The sequence below is a fragment of the Vulpes lagopus genome, chromosome 11 (assembly GCF_018345385.1).
Source record: "Vulpes lagopus strain Blue_001 chromosome 11, ASM1834538v1, whole genome shotgun sequence".
NCBI lineage: Eukaryota > Metazoa > Chordata > Mammalia > Carnivora > Canidae > Vulpes > Vulpes lagopus.
Window position 1 is genome coordinate 76,664,167 of NC_054834.1, and position 25,647 is coordinate 76,689,813.

A 25,647-nucleotide genomic window follows, 5' to 3' on the forward strand; every position below is an offset into this window, starting at 1 on the left:
GCCAGCAGAGACCCTGGGAGACAGACCACGGTCCAGACGCCTGAGGCTGCTGCATATACCCCCCACGCTCCCCACACCTGCCAAGGGGTCTGCACACACACAGCCCCCCTTTTTGCTCTGTCTGCTAGGCCCATCGTTCTTGTGCTCTTCCTCATTGACTTCTCCCCCACTTCACATATTGGCTCAGGCGCCTCCTTCTGCGACCCCCAGTCCCCAATGGGCTTCTCTGACACCCAGCCTCGCGGGGCCAACCACCCGCTCTGCGTCCAGGCTCCCCTACTCTGTGGGAGGGAAAGTTCCCGATTACTGGCTGACCCCTATTCCCAACTCTAGGGTGCCTGAGGGCAAGACCAGGGTTGTTTAGTTTCCCTCTTTTTTCCCCAGAGTCCAGCACTGTGCCTGGCCCGTAACTAGTGCTCAACACCTAGCTCACGAATAAATGAATGAATGAACAAACGAACAAGCAAATGAACAAGCAAGGAAGGAGGGAGAGAGGGAAAGACAGAAGAGCCAGAGGTGTTACCTCCGTGCCCCCACCTGCCACAGTAATGCCCACGGCCTGCCCCCTCCATCCCCTCCCGACAGCCCCTGCTCCCCAGCTCCTCAGCTCTCCAGCTCCCCAGCTCCAAGGGCAGGAGGCAAGTGAATGGTGAAAGTTTAAAACCCAGGGCTGTGTCGAATCCAGCAAACAACTTCCACAGGCGACTTGAGGCCCCCAAATGCTGACGTCATCTGCAGAGCCGCTGACCCCAGGGAGCAGCTGGGCTCTGGGGGCCCATAGGCGGCAGTAAACAGGCATCCACCGGCTGCGCAGGCAAACAAGGCCTGCACAATGCAGCCCCTCTCTGTGGAACCCTCTCTGCTCCAGCTGCTGCCAGAGAATGTCAGACTGGCTGCTGGGGGTAAGCAGAGCCTGGCAGGGGCACCCTGGGGTCACACTGTCCTTCCCCTCTCCCCTCTGGCCATCCGGCCTGCTCCCCACCACCCCAGCCTTCCCAGGGTGACTGCCCCACAGCAGAAGACAGAATGCACAAGCCAGGGGAGGCCTGAACTTTGTCTCGGGGAAAACAACCCAGGTTGTTCTGGGGGAGGACCCCCCCCCCCAAATTCACAGAGGGCTGTGCATCCGGGGCATGAGCAGGCGAGAGGCCTCAGCTGGGCCCGCCGTTCCATAGGCCCGGCAGTCTCCCCTAATGGTGAGCACCCACCAGCCAGTCTGGCAGCCTGCAAGTGTTTAAGACCTCCAGCCACATCCACACCCCTCACCACCCTCCTGGTCCATACATCAGCTCACAGCCCACACACCTCATCCTGTGAGGGCCTCAAGGCAAAAACCACTGAGCCTTACCCCGTCCCTCCTAGAACATTCTCACCGCTGCTTGGGCCAGGCACTGGAGCTGGCATCCCTGGCAGCAAGTGGGGGACATCCCACCTGAAGTGGGCTTTGGTGGCTGGGGTGGGGGCCAAGTCAGTCTCTCCTGTTACCCCAAGGCTAGAAGAAACCCTTCACAAATGAGGGGTAGAGATCCCCAGAGCCCCACATTGCTAAGATAAACTCTGGGCTAAGAGCTTCATATGCAGCAGCCCGTAGGGGGGCTCCCAAGGTGACTTGACCTTCCCGAGGAGGATATTTGAAGCCCAACAAGATCCAGTCACTTGCTCTAGGTCAGCAGACCAGGCAGAGAAACCCTCCCAGGAACCACAAGTCACAAGGACCCTTGGGTGGAAGGGCGGACCAGCCAGACTCCCCTGCCACACACACACACACACACACACACACACACACACACACACAGCCTCAGACAGGTCCTGTCCCTGGGATCAGAACGTTTCTGGGCCCTGACTCCAGGGCAGCCTAGCCCATCAGGGAGGTAGCTGTCAACGGGTCCCAGCTCCCAGAGTGGGGCCATCCTACTTGCTTGCCGCCACTCCTGAGCCACCTGTCTCTTCCCCTAGCCCAGAGCCTGCCAAGCATGCCCCACCTGGCACCAAACTCTCTACCTCCCCGCCTCTGCCCGATGCCTCTATCCCAGCTGAGTGGGCAGAGAGTGCTGTGCCCAGTGAACCCCAAGGGCCTCATCCTCCCCTGCACCAGGGCACCTGCTTCTTGACAACTGCCATTGCGCGAGGCCTCTATGGGCAGTCAGCTGGTTCCAGGCCTGCCTCTTCGTCCCTTGACACTCACCATTTCAGGTCCACCTGGACCTCGCATCTATCTCTCTGCTAATTTGGAAGCTAGTATAGACACAACCTGCCCATCTTGTGTGCCTTGCTCCTGTACTCAGGGTGCCCCCCATTCTCATGAAGTGGGACAACCACTGTATCCTCCTATGCAGACAAGAAAGCAGGGTCCCCAGAGGCTACAGGCCTGGGGTCACCAGCAGACAACACAGCCACCAAGCCCCAGTCTACAGAACTGAGTTGTGCTCCCCTCGAGCCCTGGTGGCAGGTGATGTGATAGTGTGGCAGCACCCCTCCCTATCACCTCCTTAAAAACAAACTAGGTGCACCTCCCAGGGATGTTAGAGAAGAAGCCACAGGGAGGGTGCCATTGCCGCTGACCATCAGTGTCAGGCTGCAATCCACCCACAGCCCCCTGGCAGGGGGGAATCTGACCCCCAACCCCTCCGAAGCCTCTGCATGTGCACTCAGTTCTCAGGGACCTCTTCAGCTCAGGAGCAGGACATCTGTCCCACTCCCCTTCGTTTTATAATGTAGTCCCATCCCCCGCCAAGCTCAGCCTCAGGTGGAGAGGACAGTCGACCTCCTTCACCAACAGGGGAAACTGAGTCTCAGAGAGGTGGAGGGACCTGCAAGCCGTAGGTAGTAAAGCAAGGGCACATGGACCGTGCGAGCTGTGAGCATGGTCTAGAGGAAGAGGCTGCCCCTGGGCGTGCCTGCCTTGAACTCGCTCTGGGGAGGCTTTGTGTGCAAATGTCCGGTCTCTGTGTCTCTGTGGGATCATGGGGCCAGCGTGTTCACGTATTGCCCCCACATACACACACTCAAGTCGGCCTGCCTGCCCTACTCCCAAAGCTGCCCATGCATGGCCCTTCAGCTGGGATGTGACAGCCCCTTGGCTCCTCCTGCCCCTCAAACCTACCAGGGCCGCCTCGCTGCCTGCCCAGCTGGGCAGCATCCCCTCCTGGGCACTGGCCCTGGCAGCTCAGGCCATTTCCATTTTAAACCTCTGAGGAAGCCCTGAACAGTCGCCCACGGAGTCGGCACCAGCTGACAGGTGATGTTTGCGCCTCTCCTCCAGGGGCTGGCAGGAAGAGATGCAGTTGGCTTTCACTCCAGAAACCTGAGCCTGGAGCTCTGAGGGTAGCCACCCTGTCCACGGCTGCTGGGCAGAGAAGGGTATGCCTGAACCCACATCCCTCTGCCAGAGGCATCCTGCCTCCCGCGAGGCTCTGTGCACCCGCACAGGCAGCCTTCTCCCCGGTTCCTAAGCCACCTGGGGGCAGGGGGGCTGGCCTCTGTGCTTCCTGAGGATGCAGGGGCCGGGGTGGGGCAGGGCAGGGAAGGACCCAGCCATCCCCACCCGCTGCCCCCGGCCCCAGCTTTATTTATTTACATCAGGGCTCTGCCTTTGGCCACAGGGGCCTGGCATACCTCAGCTGGGCTCTAGTCTCTTAAAACCACACACCCCAGAGAGCCTGGCAGCCCCAAGGCTTGGGAAGCCTGGGGCAGCCCCCTGATATCCCTGCTCCACAACTTTCTCCACCTCGGAGAGCTCTGATCAGCTAGGTTCCCTGCAGCTGGGCAACAACACTCCCCAGCCTTCTGCCCCTGGGTCTCCAGCCCCGGAGAGGAGGAGCTGTGCCCGGCCGGCAACCAGCTTTGGAGGGGCACCCCGCCGCCGCCGCCTCTAGCCTGGCCACCCCCACCCCGTTCCACTCCCAGGTGCACCGCCCGGGCCCCTGACCCCACACAGGGTTGACCGTCCACAGCCCGCAGAGGGAGGGAAGTTGGAGGCTGCTCATGCCCCCCTTGAAGTCGTTTTAAAAATAAAACCTCGCTCCAACCGTGACTCACGCGGCTGCTGGGGACGGGAGCGAGGCGCCGGGGCCGGCGGCTGCCTCTCCCCGCGCGCCCCTAACGCTCCGGTTCCGGGGAGCGGGGCCGTGACCGGCCGCCCAGCCCGGCACCCCCGCCAGCCGGGACTCGGACCCGGGCTCCGATCGAGCCCCCGCCCTCTCCTGCCTCTGCTCTGGAGAGTGGAGCCGCGGGCGCTGCGCTCGGCTGCCGACCTGGGCCCCCACCCCAGATCCCGAGGCTGCGCGGCCCCCGCGGCGCCTCCGCGCACTCGCGGCCCCGCGCCCGCCCCCGCGCCCGTCCCGCACGCGCGGCCCGCGGCCCCCGCCCCTGCATCCGTCCTTACCTGCGCGGCGGCCGGGGAGGCGGGTCTCCTCGGGAAACTTTGCGGCGACGGCGGCAGCCTCAGGGGTTATTCCAAGGAGCGGGCGGGACCCGGAGCCGGAGGGCGCCCCGGGGGGCCCGCGACAGGAGCCCCCGGCGCGCGGCGGAGCGCGGTGGCGGGCCCGGGGCGGGGGGCGCGCGGCGGCGCATCTGCCCAGCTCGGGTGCCCGGCGGGGCCGCGGGGCGTGCGCGAGGTGCGCCCGGGGCCGGGGTGCGTGTGCCCGGGGGGTGCGCTCGGCGAGGCGAGGGCCGGCGGCGGTGCTTGAGCGAGTGGCGGCGGCGAGCGAGCAGGGCGCGGGGAACCAGGCTGCGCGGCCGCCTCTTCCCTCGCGGCGGCGGCGGCGGCGGCGGCGGGGGCAGTGCGTGCAGGCGCGGAGCGGGGAGGGAGGGGGGAGGGGGAGGGGGAGGCAGCAGGCCGGGCGGGGAGGGGCGGGGAGGAGGCGGCGGGCGGGCGCGGGCGCGGGCGCGGGGGCGGGGCGGGGGCGCCGCGCTGCGCACTGGCCGGCGGGACCCGGCGCGGGAGGCTAAGCCGCCGCGCGGGGACTCGGGCCCAGCCGGGGAGAAACGGCCTCCGCGTCCTCCTCCCCCTGCCCTGGGCTAGGATGTCTGGGGGCGGGAAGGGGGCTTGGCGGGAGGAGGTTGGGGCACTAGCCCGCCCGGGGCGAGAAGGGAGGTCTCCAAAACCAACCTCCGGCTCCGGGCAGGGGGAGAGAGAAAGGGTTCTCCCTCGCGTGCCGCCTGCCCTTACACCTCTCCTCCCTGCACCCACTCATTCATCCGTCGCTCCAGTCGTTCGTTCGTTCGTTCGTTCATTCATTCATTCATCTGTCCACCGGTGCTTTCATTCACAAACGGGTAGCCACCGCCTACTCTTCATGCCAAGGTATCCGCTTCCCCCATGCCCCTGCCCCACGGAGACCCCCTCACCTGCCCTCCTCCAAACACCCAATCCTTACTCCCTGCGGTGCTCCACCCAGCTGCCCAAGTGGGGCACTGCCCCAGTCTGATCCCCACCCTGCCTCCCCCTCCCTGGCCCATTGTCACCTTGAGCGAGTTACTTAACCTCTCTCAACCTCAGTGTCCTCTGCTGTAAAATGGGAGCATTAACAATCTACCTCCAAGGGTTTCTGCCAGGCTTGAAGGAGACCTGGAATGGCAAAGTGAAGGCAGTGCCTGGCACTCTTCAGGGACTTAGGAAATGTCTGCACCTGTTGTGTGTGGGGTCTGGTGTGTGGCTGTAGGGTGGTGGACCAGGCCTCCCTCCTCTTGGCCTGGAAAAGTCCAAGTGCTCTTGGCATTCTGTAGGATGCTAAGGAACCCTGCCTGCCCAGCCTCAGGCCTGGCCAGACCTTGTCACCCAGCCTAGCCATCCCATTCTGCCATCCATTTCCCTGGAGGATTGCTCTGAGCAGATCCCTGCCTCTGCCCAGACAAGGCCCCACTGCTCTCGGGTCCAGGCCCAGACTCCCCACAATCTGGCTGGGATCCCTCCCCCAAGACCCATCACCATGTCTCCCACCCACTGTCCCAAATCCAAGCCTGTGTTGGATGCCTCCAGGAGCCCATCACTCTCCTTTCTTTGCCGTCCTTGCAGGCTTAGCCAGGCCACCCCTAGTCTGGGATGCCCTCCCAGATTCTCCCTGGGCGAAGGTCTCTTCAAGGCATGAGGGATGGGATGAGGGACGCAGCCCCTCCCTCCCTTGTCTCCCTGTCTCCGGTGCTCTCCCATCCCCCATCCCTCTCACTCTCAGCGGGGGAGCAGAGTGAGGCCTTCCCTCTGTCTTCAGGTGAGCACCCCTGCCTTTGCCCTTCTGGCCTCTCTCCCTCACCTCTCTCTCCCTTCTCATTTCTTTTCCCTTAACTCCCTCTCTTCCTTCTATTGCTTTCTACTCAATTCACCAAACAGCTATTTTTTCTCCCAATTTTTATTTATTGCCCAAACAACATTAAACCAACAATAAGGGGAAGAAAAATCATCCACAATGCCACCACCCTGTGGCGTCAACAGCCCCCGTTCCTCTGCTCCCTTCCAGGCTTGTCCGTGCACGGTCGGCTGTAATTTTTACAGAGCTGTGGTTTCTGTTCCACCACCCCAGACCCCCAGATGGATGGGGAGCCCTGGGGCTCTGTCGTCCCTCCATCAGGGCACTGAGCATGTTGCTCAGGAATTATGCACCCCTCTTCTAAACCCAATCATTTGGAGGAGGGACCCTTTCCCCTCACTGCCTCAGAGTGGACTGGATGGGATGGCTATAGCTGTATATGTTGCAGTTAGATATCAAAATATCATCTTCATAATTGCGGTTTTAATGGTTGCATGATATTCCACCGAGCTGATGTACCGTCACTTGCTCAGCCGTGCATGGTGGCTGCACAGAGTTCAGGGAATATTGATGGAGATCCACTGTGCGCTGGTCACTTTTGAGGCACCAGAGACCAAAGGTGAATCGCCGTGCTGGACCTTGCCCTGGCCGAGCTGGAAATCCAGCAGGAGGGATGGTCACCTAGACAGTGACGGCTTAGCAGGATCTTGTGGAAACAGACTCAGTCACCACATGAGCCCATAAAACCGGCTCATCCAAGGACGGCTTCCCAGAAGAGGTGGCTCCTGAGCGAGGTCTTGGAGGGTCCAGAGGAATGTTCTGGGCAGATACCAGAAGCTCATTCTACCTTTGCTCCCAGGCTATGACATGAAAGAGCCTGGGGCTTGGAGATCAAGAGGTGTTGGCTGGAGCTGGGAGGAGGAGTCAGGGGGCTGTGGTGGAAGATGAAGTGACACATCAGCCAGCCAGCCGTGGGAGTGCAGGGCTTTGAACAAGCCTGGGGTGGGGGCGGGAGGGGGTCTGGCCTTTATCTTGAGAGGAGTAGGGTGCCAGGGAGGGAGTGTAAATGCAGCAGGGGCACCATCAGTTATGAGATCACTTGTTCACTCAACAGAAGTTTCTTTCCTAAGCCCCCCCCCAACCATGTGTTGTGGGGCTCCAGTGGTGCAGGGGGATGGGGCCCCGAACCCCAAGGCCTGAACTTGCTTAGAACCCAGCACTCTCAGACATGCCCTCGGTAGAAGGCAGCACGAGTCACCCAGGGACGATTTGTGGCTTCAACCTTGGGCTCGCCGAGCCCGGGCTCCTGTACTCCCAGGGCGGCAATAACCCGGGCAGCATCTGCAGCCAGGTGTGGCGGGCCCTACACTGGACAGTCAAGGTCACCCTGGCCCTGCCAGAAGCACCCCTGCCTCCTGCCTCCTGCCTGTCCTCTCAGGAGTCCCTAGACCTGGAATCTGCTCCCTGCCTCACCACTTACCCACTGGTGACCCTGGACATTATCTCTGTTCCTCAGTTTTCTTGTCTTTGTGGGGTCATCACAGACCTTGGAGGGCTATGGTGATGGTCCAATGAGGTGACAAGAGGAGAGTGCTTTGTATAGCTTGAAGCCGCGGCAGTGGGACTCGCCATGGTTGGACTGTTGTCACCCCAGGATGAACCAGCCTTGGTCCTGTTTGGGCCTGTTCTGGGCTGAAGCTAGGGGAAGGGTTGGCCTGATTCTTGTGGGGAACAGAGTGGCCCCATTGGCGGGCCGTGAGCATTACTAGGAACCCTTCAGCCCCAGGCTTTGTCCTGGGTGCCCAGGAATGAAGGCCCACGGGCTAGTGGTTGGGGGTCAGCGCTGCTGAGAGGGCAGAGAGCAGATGTTCAGAGGACATGACCTTGGGAGTCAGCCAGCCCCCTGAAAGACAGACTCCGCTTCCCCCACTGGTCACTGCTTGGGCAGCCTCTTCAGGGAGGGGCAGACCTCCAGCCCCCAGCCGGAACAGGAGGGCCTCCTAATGGACTTTCTGTCCCATCTCTGGATTCTTGGTCTTAGAGATCACTGCCCTCCAAGATCCCCAGGGTCCTCTGGGTGTGGGGGCACCTGAATGGCGTGGAGCAGAGTCACAGTCACTGGAAACCTGTCCCGCCTGTCTTCCATATGTGTGCCCCTCCTCGTGATGGCCCAGCGTGCCCTGCGAGGTCTCCCTGCATCACAGGCACCAACCTGTGGATTGGCTGCCTGTGCACACCTGGCCCGACATACATACCTGCCTCACCAGGAAAGTCCCCTCAGCTTCTCTCACTTCTCCAATCCCTGTCCTGATGCCGCTGGATCACCGCGGTCGGAAGGTCGGGGCTTCTCCCCATGCATACAGGAGGGATGCGGGGTGCCCAAGGGCCCCAGGACAGAGCTCGGGCAGAGCAAGGGCGAGGCCTCCGCCTGGAGGAAGTCCCCAGGAGGGTGCTCCAGGGAGTGGGCAGAGCGGAGGCCAAGGCAAGCAGGACAAAGCCGACAAGTGGCATGGGCAGCAAGGGGAGCCCGAGGGGCCAAGGAAAGGCCTGCCGGGCAGCTGGCCTGGGGACGCCGAGGGCCAGGCGGGAGCTCACGGTTCCCTTCCTCCCTTGCCTGCGCTCTTCCATGCTGCTCACCTCTCTATCCAGGCCTTGCCAGTCCTGCCCTGGGAGTGGCCTCCCCCAGCCTCTTGCCTAATGAGGTCGCCCCGTTCATTCAACTTCTCCAGCTTCTCCATGTGTGTGCTTTAGCCCAGTCAGTGATCACCTGTGATCTGTGGGCCTGGCTGGCCGCCAGTTTGCTTCCTTCATGGTACGTGGTACATAAGACAGTGGGAGATCTTCCCACGATGTGGGTTTTGTCAGCGTCCGCCTCCCGCAGCAGACTGTGAGCAGCTTTAGGGCACGGCCTGGGCCCACCCGAGTCCCTCTGTGTCCCCAGCACCTGCCCTGCCGCGGTCCCTGTCGCTGTCGCTGTCGCTGTCTGGAGAGCAGTCAGGTGTTGCTGTACAAGTGAATGAATACCACGTGAAATAAGCCTCAGGCTAATTGAAAACAGCCCGGCAAGGCAAGGGTGACAGAGCTGCCCAAGGCCAACTGTGATTTGTCAAACTGGCAACTGCCCCAAGATGATGGTTCCAGGGGGTTCAGAGGGGGCCAGACACGCTTCCAGCCAACTGGGCAGAGGGGCTGAGGGTGGCGAGCCAGCCCACCCTGCCCAGCCCTGGCAGGACCACTGAGCAGGCTTGTCTCTCATGACCCTGCTCTCCCTTGGGAGCCTCGTCTTCTCCCCACAAATGACATCACCGCTCTCCCACCCCTCATCTCTGCCAGACATGCGGGGCTGCTTCTCCCTCCCTCCCTCCCCAGCCATTATTCCCAGCAGAGGTAATGCTTTTTATGGTGATTTGAGCATTTCTGGACTCTGGCTATCATTCACCTGTTACACACATCTCAAGTTCAGGAAGGGAGAAGTGAATTGTGTCCTGAAGGACAGTCCAGGTGGAGGGAATGATATGTGCCAAGGTGTGGTGGGGCAGATGGTGCTGGGCACAGAGGGTCGTGAAGAGGGGAAGCAGAGGTGAGGCTAGAAATGCAGGCTTGATTAGGAAGGCATCTTGGCAAGATTCAGGGGAGCCTGAGGGCCTGAGGAGGAGAAGGGGATGGCAGGTGGAAGATGAATGGGTGGGAGAACTCTCACCTAGGATTTGGAGTTTGGAGCCTCAGACACTCCTGCTAGGGCCCTTGCCTCCAGTGATGCCCCTCCCGACCACTGTACCTCTCCTGACACCCTGCAGGGGCTCCAAACTCTGTCCTCCTCTTCACCTCCTTCTTCCTCCCCATCCACCCCTCACCCCCACCCCCATCCCTGCCAGTCCAAATTTACTGCCTCTGTCTGCACCACACAGAGGCTCCTGGGGCCTGATGCCCCAGCAGGCCACCTCCTTGGGGACTCAGAAAGCTTCTGGCTCTCTCCTCTTGGGTCCTCTCTGACTTTCCAACAGGCTCCAACACCTCTGGGCAACTCAAGACACTGAAAATAATGTGGGGAGGTGCCAGGGAGAGTGTGCAGATGGGATGTCCTAAGCTCAGGGTCTCCCTCCCTGAGTCCTGGTGGTCCAGGGCTCCCTCACCTGCCACGCACAGGTGCAGCGGAGCCTGGCAGGTTCCAAGCTAAGTACACTGCTGAGATGGGGTGCTAGAAGAAGCTCAAGCAAGGGGAGAGAGGATAGGGGGAGGGTGCCAGCCTCGGGCTTTGGGGGGGGGGGGGCGTTGCCCAGCAACCACCAAGCCGAGGAGGGATTCTTAAAGAGCTGAGCAGAAAGGCTGGGCTTTGGAGGGGCTGAGGCACGGCCTCGCATACCAATGGCTGCTACAGCCAGGCTTCTCCCATTCCCTCCTCCTCTCTTCCCTCCTAGGAGTGGAGCCCCAGCTGGGAGAGCAGGAGGTCAGAGAGGAGGGGTGCTCAGCCCCAGGGATCTGAGGCTTGCCAGGGCAGGAGCCAGGCTGGGGTCCCATCTTGCCCTCAGAGGACGAGGCCCTGGGGTGGGGCAGGGAGATGGCCACCCTGAGGCCTACAGGGCAGAGGGCGCCCCCAGCTCCCCAACCCTCAGGGTCTGGGATGGGTAGGAGCTAGGACTCCTCACCCCTACCCCACTCGACCCTGCCCGGGGGCCTCCTGGCACCCCTGCCAAAGGAGCACTTGATTGATTGATTGATTGATTGATTGATTGATTTTAGATTTTAGATTTTATTTATTCATTCATGAGGGACACAGAGAGAGAGGCAGAGACATAGGCAGAGGGAGAAGTAGGCTCCCTGTGGGGAGCCTGATGCAGGACTCAATCCCAGGACCCTGGGATCACAACCTGAGCGGAAGGCAGATGCTCACCTAGGCATCCCAGGAACACATGTTTTAGAGCCACACAAAACTGCCTCCTCGTTGCTAAGTGGCCTTGAAGAAGCTCCCTCCCCAGCCTGTGTCCTGAGAGGCACAGACAGCAAAGGAAGCAGCCCGACCAGCTGTGTCTGGTGGGTAAAATTTCTGGGGAAGCCCCTCCTAGTGTCTAACTTAAATTCTCTGTGGAGCAAGTGGTGGCTGCCTCTCTTCTGAGAAGGGAATGTTTGTTTGGCCCCAGTACAGAATCTAATATTCCAGAAAGCACCGAGGGTAAGGAGTCAGCCGTGTGGTCTTCTCATTCCCTTCCTTTAAGGGCCTCATTTTTCCATTCTGTGCATGGAGGAGCTGGGCTAGACTGAGAGTGCCTTGCCGGGATCCAAGGAGGAGCCTCTGGATTTCTGCTACCCTCTCTGAAATCATGGGGAGAACTGCCTCCTGGCTTCCTGCAATGGTGGAGGGTGGAGGGGTCAGGAGGGTGGGGGTCCCAGCCCCCCACCATTTCCTCACACACAAGTGCTCCTTCCATTGACCAGATTGCACCACGTTTGGAAGCTGATCCTGTGCCCGATCCAGTCCTGTTTCCCATGGTCCTCTAATTGGTCCCTGTGGGTTCAGTATTACCTCTCCTGGCCCTCTATCAACTCATCCTCAGCTGCCCCCATCCTCCCCCAACCCCTTCCCGCTCTTCCCTCCAAGTCTACCCTCCAATCTTCCCTACCTCAGCTCTGAGGAGGGTCTTTCTCAAGTGCCATCCTGACCCCGCTGCTCCAAGCTCCAGCACCTGCATGGCTCCCCACCATGGGAGATGGATCACAGACCCCTGGGTCTGGCTGACCCTCTGCCCTCAACTTGACCCCACTGCCCTCTGCAGAACTGCCTCCCCCACAACTCACCCTCCTTAACACACGGAGCTCATTCATCCTTCCAGACTTTATGACCAGAGGTCAAATCAATGTCTGTTGAGTGAATGAATGATACTAAGAGAAGCTCTTTGGTGACAGGTCTGTGCTGGCTTCTGGGGTACAGGAATGAACAAGGCAGACTAGGTCATCCCCCATAGGCTGCCATGCTGGTAACAAAACCAGTAAACAGATTTAAAGACAAGATAAAAAAATAATAAAAATAAAAAAAAATAAAATAAAGACAAGATCATTTATGGGACCAAGGTGTAGTCTCCAAAATAAAGGTGATTCGGCTGGGTGGTCAGAGGAGGCCTCTTTGCGGAGGTGACACTTTCATTGAGACTTGAAAGATAAGAAGCCAGTCTGGAAAGAGCTGAAAGACCGTGCCAGGCAGAGGGAGCGGTATATGCAAAGGCCCTGGAGCACAGAAGAACCAGACTATTCAAGGAAGAGATAAAAGGTCAGGATACTGGTGGCAGGTGGTGTGCAGAGTGTGGTATGCAGCCATGTATTCATGCAGAGGAATATGGATTTTATTCTAGGTGTAATAGGAAGCTATTTGAGAGTTTTAAGGAGGAAAATGACATGATCTAATTTATATTTTAAAACGATCATCTGAACAACCACTTTGGAGAGCAATTTGGCAATAACTAGTAAAGTTAAAGATGTGCATATACCACAGCCCCACAGTCCCACTCCGAGGCACGTGAACTTGCAGCACACGTGCATGCAGGGAGTGTGCAAGATGCTACTATAGAGAGAACTGGGTGTTCTTGACTGTTGGTCAGTAGGAGGACTGGTGGCTGAGGTCAGCCAGCCCCCGCCCAGCCTATTACACAGCAGCGGAAAGGGACCAGCTAGAGCAGCACGGGCCTGCCTGGATTAATCCCCCCAGCTTCCCAGGGAACCATAGCAGCCAATCCCAGAAGCTCCCCTTTTTATATAAAACTGAGACACAGGGACGCCTAGTGCCTCAGCGGTTGAGTGTCTGCCTTCAGCCCAGGGCCTGATCCTGGAGTTCCCAGATCGAGTCCCACATCAGGCTCCCTGCATGGAGCCTGCTTCTCCCTCTGCCTGTGTCTCTGCCTCTCTCTCTCTCACTCTGTATCTCTCATGAGTAAATAAATAAAATCTTTAAAAAGTATCCTTTAATAAAAAAAAGAAAGAAAGAAAGAAATAGAACCAGTCTGCCTGGCTGCTGAGCGCCGACACTCTTTTCTCCGCCCAGCCCATGGTTTGTGTTCTGCTCCAATACACCTAGTTTTTCTCTAGAAGAGAAAAGTGAAGCTCAGAGAGAGCAAGAGGCTGCCTGGGGTCACCCAGCAAGCAGAGGGTGGAGGAGGAACCTGTGACCCTGAGGCCTGTCCAGCTGAGGCTGAGCAGAGGGGTCAGGGCTGTCTTGGGGACATACTCCCACTGATCCCAGCAGCGAAGTTAGGGCCCCCTGATCCTCCCCCACCCGGGACATTTTATCTGCTATCACTCTCCCACCAGCCAGCCAGCACTCCCCTGGGCCCCAGCCCCTCATTCCTGCTGAGAGGAGCCTGCACCCGGCTGGCTGGGGCCCAAGCCATCTCCTGGTAATTGGGTTTCAGGGATGCTCATGGTTATGCTAATGGCGCTCTGTGAGCTCTGGCCCCCTGGCTCCTGGGGGAGGGGAGGCCCAGCAGGCAGCTGGGTCCCAGCGCTGCATCCCCTGGAAAATAACTCCTGCTTCATTCAAACCCCGGCTCCCCCGCCTACCAGCTGCGTGGCCTTGGGCAAGTCATGCAGCTTGGCACAGACTCCCTTTCCTCATCTGTAAAGTGGGAAAAATAATAGTACCCTCTCATGAGGCTCTCAGGGGAGGGAAAGATGAAAGGATCCACTGGAAACACTTGGCCCAGTGCCTGGCATAGAGAATTTGCTCAATAAATGCATTAGTAACTAATTTTTGTTTTTATTTAAAGAGGTCCTACAGGCAAATACGGACAGGGGCTAGCATCATCTGTGTGATGAGCTAATGGGTGATTCACTTTCTTTTGCTTTTTGTTTATGTATATTATCCAATTTTGGGCAATCAACATGAATTTCTTGTATAACAAAACACCAGTAAGTGGAAGTCGCCTGGGGATGGGACTTGGAGACTGTTGAGGGACACTGAGGTTCCAAGGGTTTGGGGTGCTGCTAGGGGGGCGGATGACTGGGAGGTTGGGTCTCCAGGGGCAGGGTCAAGAAACCCAGGCAGAAGGGGGACAAAGGAGAGGCCCAAGCCCTGGAGAACCACGGCCAGGGCACCTGCTTTGAGTTTAAATGACCAACTGGGTGGGTTTTGTAGGCAGAGGCCTGGGGGAGGGCCACAGAGTAGGATGGTGTGGGTGGGGCAGGGCTGAGGGAGGCCTGGCCAAGGTTCCAGAGGCTCTGCAGTGAAGGGGGCCTGACACAGGGGAGAGGGAGACCCTAGAAGTGGGGGCGTGGCTGCGTACAGCTCTCAACAGATTTAGAGGATCTCAGGGTTCCTCTCAGAGAAGATGGAGTGGGGGCTCAGTCCTCGGAGCAAACAGACCAGATCTGGCTGAGTGGGGTACTTAGTGGCCCAGGCTCCAGTCGGACCAACAGGATTGAAACCCCCTCTCCACTGCCCTAACCTGTGTGGCCTTGGGCCACACACTTATCTGAGCCTCAGTTTCCCCATGTGGAGAAGGGAGCTGCGCATGCTGCAAGGTCTCTGTGGCTCTCCCTAGGAAGCACTTGATGGGAAGAAGCTGCTGTTGGAATTATTAATCCAGCCCCTGTCAGCAGGCTGACCTCCTTCTCCCTGGCTGACCCGGGACCCCGCACCTGCTGCCACTGTGAAGCCCTGAGGACATAACAGTTTGACAGGCATTTTTTTTAGATTTTATTTTTAAATAATCTCTCCACCTGATGTGGGGCTCGACCTTAAAAACCCTGAGATCAAGAATCAGAATCATGCTTTTCCCACTGAGCCAGCCAGGCGCCCAGTTTTATGGCCATTTTAAACTATATAATCTATGCCCCACAAGGGCCTCGATTACCTGACCTCTCTAACCCATAGATGAGGAACCCCGAGGCCCCAGTAGGTAGTGCAAAATCACAGCTAGGGGTATCAGGACCAGGAGTTGCAAAGCAGAAGGATGGTAGCTCCCCCTGCTAAGGGAGGCAGCCTTGCACAAATCTGTGCCTCAGTTTCCCCATCTGTAAATAGGGCGGGAAGCAGTGGGTGTCCATATGTCCATATATGTTTAGGTGATCAGCAGAGGTCTCTTGGGAAAGCCTGCAGGTGGTGCTGATGTGAGCCCCCAGCCCCATAAGGCCCTTGTCCCCCAGCCTGGGGAATGTCCAGGGAGCCTCACATCCCCCACCCCCAGGCAGCCCCACCTCACAGGACAGTGACCTTGGCCTGGGGGACAGACTCTATCAAACACAGCAACTGCTTTCACAGCTTGAGATGCCTTTGAAGTCTCTTGTTTTATCTTCAAAAATTGAGCACATGTCACATTTTATTCCATCTGTGGGACGTGTCTAATCTAAAGCATATTTTAAACAAGTCACCCTCCAGTAACACGATACCCACCTCAGGCTGTAAGAAGTGCAGGCAGGCCATGGGGCTGATGTCCCAAGAACACAGCCCACTCCCCTAAACCTCTTGACAGGGCTGGGGCTACCGGTCAGTCAACCCATCAGCTTGGAGGCACCAGGTGCCCTGCCAGACTGGGGTGCGGGCAAGGGGCAGCAGGGTCTCAGCCAGGACAGGGGTAGCTGCAGTGGAACCAGGGTGTTGGAAGATGTGCAGGCATTGGGGGAGGTTCCTGCTCCCTCTCCAGGCCTGGGAGGGGTCACCCGGCAATGCAGTAGCCAGCAGGTCCCCCACCCCCCACCCCAATCTTGTCTGCCAGGAGCTACTCTTGCCCTCATCGTCTCTGACCTTCTCTCCTACTTCCTTCCCCCACTCACTCGGCTTCAACCAAAGTGGCCTCCTCACTCTGCCTCAGGACCTTTTCATAGGCCATCCCCAGCCTTGCGGTTTGTCCCTCACAGCTGGATCCTTCTGTTCAGCAGATCCTTGACTCCTTCCAGATCACCCCACCCCTCAGCCACTCCCTCCTCACTTCACAACCGCAGACATAAATGGTAATCCTTGTTCGAGTTTATTCTTGTTCTGTTGTTTCTACTGTCTGCCTCCTGGATAATGAGCTCTGTGCCAGCAGCGCCTTGCCCAGCTGTGCCCCAGAGCCTGGCACATAGTAAGGGCTGGATGTGTATTTGCCAAATGAAAGAAGGCTGAGATCCAGCCTCCTGAGGAGGGGTGGAAGGGAATAGGCCCGGCCCAGGGGCTGGGGGATTGAGGGGAGCAGCCCCCACCTCCCTGAGCCTGGCTGGAGGTCTCTCAGGCATTGGAGGAGGCCAGGACAAGGTGTTGGGAGCAGCGGGCAGGGCACATGGCAGCGTTAGCAGCAGCCTCAGCACGCAGAGGGGCTGTGACGGGCTCAAAGTCACCGCTGCGCCTGTTCACCCAGCCTCTCCCCGGCCCAGTAACCTGCTCAGCGCTTTCCTCAGGTCACTGGGTCTCCTCTCCAGCACCCAGCCCCCACACAATGCCCCCTCTCCTCCCACATCCTGGCCTGGCAGATTTGTCAGGGAAGAGCCTGGGCAGCTCCTGCATGGCCTCCTGCCACTGTCCTTGGACCAGCCGCATCCCCAGCATACACACACACCCCAACCCAGGTCCTGCCTCCCGAGGGCCCCTAGGGTAGGCTCTTCTGCAGGTCTTGGTGGGTGAGATCCTGGGCTGCAGAGCCGGGCAGACCCCTGGATGGCCTCACCAAGTGACTCTGGGCATAGCCCCTAACCTGGTGGTTCATTCAGTAAATTGTTGGTGGTCACCTGCTGTGTACGGGGCCCTGTGCTGGGAGCTGGGGACAAGTAGGAATGACAGACACAGCATTGGGAGGCCAAGTAGCAAGCACTGACCCAGGCAGTGATGCTGGAGACAGTGATTGACTGCCCCCAGGAGCCCACAGATAGCTGGGTGCAGGTCTGAAGCCTGGCTCTAGGGGTGGGGGATATAAGGGTCTCCTCTAGGCAGAGGTACCAGCCCATGCAAAGGCCCTGGGGCTGGAGGACATGGAGTTTGAGGACCTGGAGTGTGGCTGAGGGGGAGATGAAGGAAGAGGTGGAGGGGAGGAGTCAGGATGCTCCACGCTAGTGGCCAGTTTTTTTTTTTTAAGTAAACTCTATCCCCAACGTAGGGCTTGAACTCACAACCCATAGATCGAGAGTCACACGTCTACTGACTGAGCTAACCAGGCACCCATAGGGGCCAGTTCTTTATCCTGGGAGCAAAGGAGAGCTTTGGGAGGGTTTCGTCAGGAAACTGAGGGTAAAACAGGATATGTTCAAATTTGCCTTATGAGAAGATTGTTCTCTATGGCTCAGCTCTCTCGGCTGTAAAATGGGTTGGTGACATGCCTTCCACACAGGGTGAGGGTTAAGGAAGTCAGCGTGAGTTGGAGCTTACCCAGCCTCGGCCCCGGCGCTTCTGCCACCACGGGCCCTTTCTCTATCAAAATATATTAGACAGAGGATCACTTAAATACATAGAACAATTAATAACAAACAAAAAAAATGTATGTTAGAAGCTGATTTCATGACTTTGTTGGCATAAACACAAAAAGTATTAACGTTATATACTAAAAATAATTTCAAACTAAAACTTCATTTACTCTTCTGATTTTATTTCTAATTTTCTTAAAGATTATTAATTTGAGAGAGAGAGAGAGAGAGAGAGAGAACGCACACTTGCACATGCCCGAGGGGGAGGAGGGGCAGAGGGAGAGACTCTCAATCACTCCCCAGTCCGCAGAGGAGGGCCTCCATCCCATGACCCTGAGATCATGACCTGAGCCGAAACCAAGAATTGGGCATTCAACCGACCTGAGCCACCCAAGCACCCCTCCATTTCTGATTTTAAAAGAAATTATGTTGGGATCCCTGGGTGGCTCCATGGTTGAGCACCCACCTTTGGCCCGGGGCGTGATCCTGGGGTCTGGGGATCGAGTCCCACATCGAGCTCCCTGCATGGAGCCTGCTTCTCCCTCTGCCTGTGTCTCTGCCTCTCTCTCTCTCTCTCTCTCTCTCTCTGTCTCTCATGAATAGATAAATAAAATCTTAAAAAAAAAATTGATTAGGGCAGCCTGGGTGGCTCAGCGGTTTAACGCTGCCTTCAGCCCAGGGAGTGACCCTGGAGACTTGGGATCGAGTCCCATGTCGGGCTCCCTGCATGGAGCCTGCTTCTCCCTCTGCCTGTGTCTCTGCCTCTTTCTATGTGTCTCTCATGAATAAATAAATAAAATATTTAAATAAATAAATAAATAAATAAATAAATAAATAAAATCTAAAAAAAAAAAAAGAAATTATGCTTTAGTGGGTTACTAAAAACATTATGGGCCCCAGGCACAGGCCCACTCTGCCCTGCCCAACCCTCAAAGCCAGGGCCATTCTTTTAATGGGTGGGGGACAGGAGGGGTGGGTAGCGGGGGGCCGGTCGAAGAGGAAGAGGCGCCTGCAGAGTGCTCCTCTGACCCCTGCAGCTCCTCCTCCTGCCCAAGGAAATGCTCAGACTCCGGAGGCCCTCACACACTGCCTGCCCTGCCTCTCCCTGCCCTGCGTGCCTTCTTGTCCCTCCAAAGGTGGGCTACTGCCTCCCACAAGCCTCAGATCAAATGCCACCTCCTCTGTGAAGCCCTCCCAGTCTCCGGGCTTTACCAGATCTAGTACCTCCCTCACCTACCCCGTTTAGGGCCAGGAGCTCCTGAGGCCCAGGGACTGTGTCTCTACATACTTGGTGGCACGTGGCAAGTGGCTGGCACATGATTAAAGTGTTCTGTGTGGAGAGTGAAGAGGGGCCAGCCAGGACCAGCAGCTGTTGCCTGGGGCCTCCTCTGACCTATAATGACAGTGGCCAAGCACCAGGGGTCTGGTCATCTCCCCTTTCCTCAGCTGTGACTTCACACCAGCCCCTGAAGCCCCAGGCTGTAGATGCTGGGGCATTAACTGGGGAGCCACCCCCCCAGCCCCCGCTGCCCGCAGGATGCAACTGTGGGGCGTGGGCGGGGAAGGGGGTTCCCCCAGAGGAGGTGCTCCAGACCTGAGAAGGTGTGAAGCAGGGGAAGGTGGCATGGGGGCCATGCAGAGGGGCAGGGAAGGGAGGCAGAATGTGTGGAGGAAGGGAGCGATGTCCCCAGAGGCCCAGAGGGCCCTGTCAGGGGACAGAGGATTTGACAATGACTGGCATTGAGGGGTATGGACCTCATTTCCACCCTGAGGTCACAGGCCCGGCACTGAGGCTCAGAGCCAGTTAATCATGTCCAGTAGAGCATGGTGCAGGCATGTCTGCGACTGGGGGATAGGGCAGGATGGGACCACCTCACCTGCCTGGGGACCAGCAAGCCCACAGAGTGAAAAGATTGGGAACAGACCCCCATGGCTCCCAGGGTGTATGCATGCTCTGGCCGAGGAACCTGCGTGCCCCCACACCCACCCTCACCCCCACCCAAGCCAGAACAGGCCCAGGCCCCTTCCCTCGGTCCCAGGGCAAACGAGGTCTAAGCTCAGCTCACTCAGCCCCTCAGGAGCTCAGAGACCCCTGCTTTGCTGGGCCATGGGGGGGGTCCCTTGGGTGGGGCCAGGTCACAAACCGGGGCTTCCTTGGAAGGCCAGTGCCTGTCTCCACGGCCTATGGCTCCTTGCCCATCACCACGCATATCACAAACATTTTCAGACACAGGGAGCCTGTAGGGTTGAAGGAGGATGCTGACTGGGGCACCTGGTTGGCTCAGTCAGTGGAATGTGCGACTCTTGATCTCGGGGTTGTGAGTTCGAGCTCCATAGTAGGTGTAGAGATTACTTACAAAAATAAAATATTGAAGAAGAAAGAGGAGGAGCATAAAAAAAAAAAAGAAGAAGGAGGAGAGGAGGAGCACACGGACAACAAGCTGTAGCCATCGTGGGTCCAGTGCCTCCCCTCCCCTCTGTGAGCCTATCTCCTCCTCTGAAAAATGGGCTAATGACCAGTTGTGATTTAGAGCTTAAACCAAACTGAAGGGAGCCTGGTGGGAACAACAGAAGGAGAAGGAGCTGGAGACTCGAGCAGGCATCTGGGGTGGGGGAGAGCTGGCCCTGGCCTGGGGAACAGGCAGGCCTGGAACCACCCTGCTCTGGATGGGCAGATGGGTTGCTCCCCTTTGTGCTTCCCTTTCTCCCCAAGTCTCCAGGCCATTCCCTCGAGCAGCCTGGCCCAGCTGCGAGTGTCTTGGGCAGCTTTATGTGGGCACTCTGTGGCCAGGCTCCCAGGGGAGGGGGCCACACAGGGGCTCAAGAGAAAGAGGAGGGTAGAACTGGGTGCAGACTGCTGGCTTGTGGCACTTCCGTTGAGACTGTCAACCCCATGGGCTACAGGAAGCCGACACTGCAGACCAGCCTCCTAGGACACTCGCTGAGCTTGGAGACAAGCCAGTGACCAGATCTTCTGGGCAGCCCAAGACAGCCCGAGTGCCATCCCTGCCCACCTCTTCCCGCCTGGGGCAGGTAACACCGGCTGGCCACCTGGCCCACCCTTCCCCTGGCTCAGCCTGGCGAGTCCTTTCTGCCCTGGGGCCACCTTCCTTGTCAGCCCCTGGATGTTCCCGGCCTGGTGGACATCGGAGCCATTCACCCCAGTCCCTTGACCTAGGCGGATCTGCACACGGTGGGGTCCAAGGGATGCCAGGCACGTGGGGGTTGGTCCCTTACCAACAGGGGCCTACAGAACAGCAGGTCAGCGCCCCTTCCCCTCCCGCCCCTTCAAGGCTCACTGCCAGCACGTTTGGCACCGAGCCTTCTGTGAGCAGGAGCCAGCTCGTTTGTGGCTGGTGTTAATTAAGAGAGAGGTGGGGGGTTGGGGGGACAGGCCACGGAGGGCAGCTTCCGACAGCTGCCAGAACTGCTCTGGGCCAACCCAAGGTGCGCAGGCCTCCCCTGTTGGCTCCAGGGCAGGGTTGTCCACGTATCCAGCCCCTCCTCTCTGCAGCCCAACCCTTGGGCTAGGGGGTGGGTCCAGACTGCGTTTGAAGGGCCTACTGTGTGGAAGAGTCAGGCCCCAGCCCTTGCCAGGGGGAGAGGAGCCTCCCTGCCTTAAGGTCAGCCCGCTCTGTGGCTTGACTAAAGAGTCAGACCCTGTTCTGATCCTGCCACTGTCACTGTGCAACTCAACCTCCAGCCTCAGGTTCCTTGTCTATAAAATGGGAACCATAGCACCTCCCCTGTGGCTTTGTTATGATAGGAAGTGGCATCCTTGGTGCAAAGCAGGCAGTCCACCGACTTGGAAGCATGCTTTCCTGGGGCAGCGGCCTCATCCAGAGCCGTCTGGGAGCCGGGTCCTTTGGGCATGCCTGCATCTGCCTGGGTGTCTCGCTGGTTCTTCTCATGCTCGGGCCCCAGTGCCCGGCTGCCTTGCCGCCTGCTCAGCTCTCCCTCCTCCCACATTCCCTGCAGCCCCCAGCTCTGCTCTGGGAGCGCCCAGCCGCTCCTCGCCTCTCCATCTTAATTAGCTGCTTGTATTAATCTTGCAAGTAACGTGGCAACTTGCAGCCCTGGGTTTTCAGGCTGTGGAATTAATTATTCCCCAAGCGAAGAGCTGTCAGCTCTGGGAGACCAGCCACTCGGAGCCGCCCGACACCACTTAGCAGGTCCACAACGTCTGCGCAGCACCCTAGGTGGGCAGCCTAGCCAGCCCAGAAGGGGGCCCCACTCCTGGCCTGGGCTCTGCTCCGTGTCCCTCCTCCAGACCCCTGAGGTAGGTGGGGTGCGGGAGCAATGGAGGAGTGGCAGGCCCTGCCCTGGAGCCGGGACTCCTGGGGCTAGAGGGGGCCAAGGCACAGCTGGTCTCCCCACCTGGGCAGCACCTGCCCCATCTCGCCCATCACTTACCCTGATGAGCACCAGCGGTTAACACAGATGCAACTGCGTGGCCAGAAGCTGCAGCCCTGGCTGGTGAGGGGCACTGACCTGCACGGCCCTGACAGGCCTGCGGAGAGGCTGCCAGCTTCACTTTGCCCTCACATCAGCCCCGTGCAGAAGCAGGGGAGGCAGCCGGCCAGGCGGAGTGAGACAGACAGGTTGGCCCCAGCAGCCAGCAGTCCTGCTCCAGTCCAGAGAGGGGGCAGGGGGCTGGAGGAGCCGAGGATCCCTCCCTCTCTCCCTTGACTTTCACACCAAGAGATGCTGTTCTCTCCGGGGGAAACTGAGGCACAGAGCAACATGGTTCAGGTCACCTGTCTCTTGAACCACGTTTGGTTCTGTCCCAGGGCTGCATGCCCTCACCGTTCTGCCCCGGAATATGGCCCCTATGTCACACACAATCCCTGTCATCTGTTGGGTGCCCCCCGCCCCGGTTCACAGGCTCATGCTCTTACCCCGCACCCTCATACACACTCATTCCCTGGACAGTACTCAGCACAGGTGCACAGATTGTTTTCTAGCGGCTTCTGGTTGTGCCGCTCCACAGCCCTTGAGCTCCTAGGGCAGGGACAGGCCTGACACAGATGGGCCTCGGGAAACATCGGGTCATCAGAATGAATGAATGAGGGGATGCACGTGGCCACAGGTCTTCTGCTCCCCCAGCCCCTTCCCTCAGCTGTTTCTGGGGTGGGCAGCTGGGCCCCTGCCACCCTGCAAACCCCAGACCCATCAGGAGCCTCGGCAGGAGAGGAAGTCCCGGCCTCCCCCACCCCCCCCCCCCCCCCCCCGTTTATCTGCACCTGCCTCACAGAAGACCCTGTGCCCAGAGTCTGAAGACCCGGGGACCCCGGCCCCCCTGCACTCTGGCCCAGCTGCCAGCACCCCCACCTCCCCTCCCCACATGCTGCTGGCCCACCCAGCTGACTAGTCTCTCTCTCTCTCTCTCTCACAGCCAACAGCTCCCTGCTCGGAGGTGGTGGTGGTAAGTGGACCCTGTCCGTGGTGCGGGGACTCGGGCTCAGGGGGGTAGGTTCCTGAAGTCTCTCCAGCCACAGCTGCTTCTCCCCTCTGGGCCTCCTCGTGCACCTCCCCCACCTCTGCAGCCTTCCCCGTGGCCCCCACTGTGCACCCACCGCTCTCAGCCCGGCCTGGCCTGCCATCACTGGGGACAAGCTGGAGCCCATGGTGGCAGACTTGACTCCCTGGCTGCTGGGCGACCTGCAGGGCCCCACCCTCTGAAGAGAGGCCTCCTGGCCTGCAACTGGGTGGAAGCGGGGGGACACTTGAGGGTTAAAAGGGACTGGGCCCAGGACTGGGGGCTGCAGGTGTGGTAGGAAAAGCTGGGCCCTCTGGCTCCAGTGTACCCACCTGGAAGGGGAGGACAATCTGCTCTGCTCCCCAGCCTCGGAGGGCCACTCCACAGCCAGGACAAGGCCTCACAAAGGCCGGGAGAGCTCTGAGCAGGCGTGTGAGGTCGCTGTCCTTAACCACCACGAGGCAGGGATTCCGGCAGGACCAGGTGAACAAGAGGTGGGAGGTTAGGGTGGGCCCGGCCTCCAGGGATACCGCCTATATGGTCGGCAGGGGCCAAGGTGGGGGCAGCCGCCATGCCCCCCGTGGGGGCCCGTGGGGGCCTCCGCTGGCCAGTCCCTCCCGGGCAGGCTCGTCCCCGCTGGCTGGGCTGCCCGCTGTCTGCACAGGCAGCAACATGATTGGTGAGCGGGGGGCAGGGGTTAATGCGCCGTCGGATAAATCCCGGGGGCCGTGTTTACAGTGGCAGTGGCGGGGCCCAGGCCAGGTTTTAAAAGGGGGAAAAATAAAAGGAGCATTAAGGTCAGGAATAAATAAAAGCAGTGCTAAGAGCTGTCGGTGACCAGCGGGATGCAGGACGCGTGGGGGGCGGGGGTCTGTGGCTGGTGAGATTCTCCTCCCTGTCCCTGTGGAGGTCAGAGCTGTCCTGGAGGCCTCACAGAATAAGGGGCTTGGCCGGGGCTGGGGCCCAGCTAGAACCTTCTGAAGCCTGTCCCTGCAGGAGGCCTCCGCAGCTGTAGCTGATCTGACGCAGCCAAGCCTCCTGTTCATTCACCCCCCAGGGAGTGAGCCCCATCCTGGGTGCAGGGCCCTGAGCTGGGTGCTGGACCACAGGGGCCTGGTCCCTGCCCTCCCCGGGCTCACGGTCCCGGGGTCCAGATGAGACCATCCAGGGTGCTCTGTGCGGTGGGGGACCAGTGCTCCTGGAAGGAAGTGATGCCTATGCTGGGACCTGAGGGATGGGTAGACAGCAGCAGAGCAGTGGGCAGGGGGTCCAGGGAGTGGGAACAGCACAGGTGAAGGCTTGAAGTGAGGGAGAACGTGGGGCATCTGGGGAGAAGAGGGAAATGGGAGGGGCAGCCCAGTCACGGGAAAGGAGGCAGGAGATGAGGCAGGAGCCTCCCAGACCCCATAGGGAGCTGGATTGTTAGCCATTCAGTTCTGGGAGACAAAGGGCCACAAAAAGGTGTGGGCCTTTTGTTATGTTTTTGGTTTTTTTTTTTTTTTAAGATTTTATTTATTTATTCACGAGAGACACACAAAGAGGCAGAGACACAGGCAGAGGGAGAAGCAGGCTCCCTGCGGGGGAACCCGATGTGGGACTCGATCCCTGGACCCTGGGATCATGCCCTGAGCTGAAGGCAGCCGCTCAACTGCTGCACCACCCAGGCGTGGCACTGGCCTTTTAAACCCAAAGTCAAAAAAAAATAAAAATAAAAATAAAAATAAAAAATAAACCTTAAGTCAGGCCATCACCCCTCTCCTGCTCAGAGCTCTGCCAGGGCTCTCCCCTCGCTCAGAGCCAAGGCCAGGTTCCTACTGGGGCCCACTGGGGCCCACCAGGAGCCCGGCCACCTGCCAGACTCCCTCACTGAGCACCAGCCCCCCTGCCTCTCCTTCTCAGGCCTGGGCACAGGCTGCTTCCTCAGCCCAAAACCCTCCTCCCCAGCCTGCTCTAGTGCCTCTGTCTCCCAGAGCTGCACGTGCTGTGTAACTCACCCATTATGGTCACTGTGGATCGTCTGAGTTCCCGCTGAGAGCAAAAGCCCACAGGGCCATACTGGATCTCCAGCAGTTGGAACTGGGTCTGGCTCCTATAGTGGGTGCTCAATTAAATGGTTGTTGAATGAGGGATGCCTGGGTGGCTCAGCACTTGAGCATCTGCCTTTGGCTCCAGGTGTGATCCTGGAGTCCTGGGATTGAGTCCCACATCAAGCTCCCTGCATGGAGCCTGCTTCTCCCTCTGCCTGTGTCTCTGCCTTTCACTCCATGTCTCTCATGAATAAATAAATAAAATCTTTAAAAAAAAAAATGGTTGTTGAATGAATGAAAAAAACTACAGAAAGGCAGGGTGGCCTTATGTGTTACGTGAAGGACTTGCTGGGGAGGGCAGTGGGAGCCTCTGAGGTTTTAGGCAGGGCAGGGAGTGGCTCATGGATGGCCAGGCAGGACCTCACTCTGGGAGGTCAAAGGGCACCTGCTCTTGCCAGACTGAGTAGGGAGGTCTAGAGAGGGGTCCTCCAGCCCCCCTTCCGGCAGCACTGAGGTGGGGAGAGGAGACTGGAGCAGGTCC

General features: G+C 58.9%; 2 protein-coding genes across 3 annotated transcripts in view; one reads left to right on the plus strand and one right to left on the minus strand.

Annotated features, from left to right (window-relative positions):
- The window catches only part of FLRT1 (fibronectin leucine rich transmembrane protein 1), an 83,158-nt gene extending 78,400 nt beyond the window's left edge, over positions 1–4,758 (minus strand). For both annotated transcript variants that reach the window (XM_041773773.1, XM_041773771.1), the window contains exon 1: positions 4,385–4,758. The gene's annotated coding sequence lies outside the window, so the exon portion shown is untranslated. The remainder of the gene's footprint in view (positions 1–4,384) is intronic.
- Positions 1–25,647, plus strand: part of MACROD1 (mono-ADP ribosylhydrolase 1) — a 150,530-nt gene that overhangs the window by 113,465 nt on the left and 11,418 nt on the right. Inside the window, 1 exon segment of the mRNA XM_041773774.1 lies at positions 22,996–23,025. Within this exon segment, the coding sequence (XP_041629708.1) occupies positions 22,996–23,025 (30 nt within the window).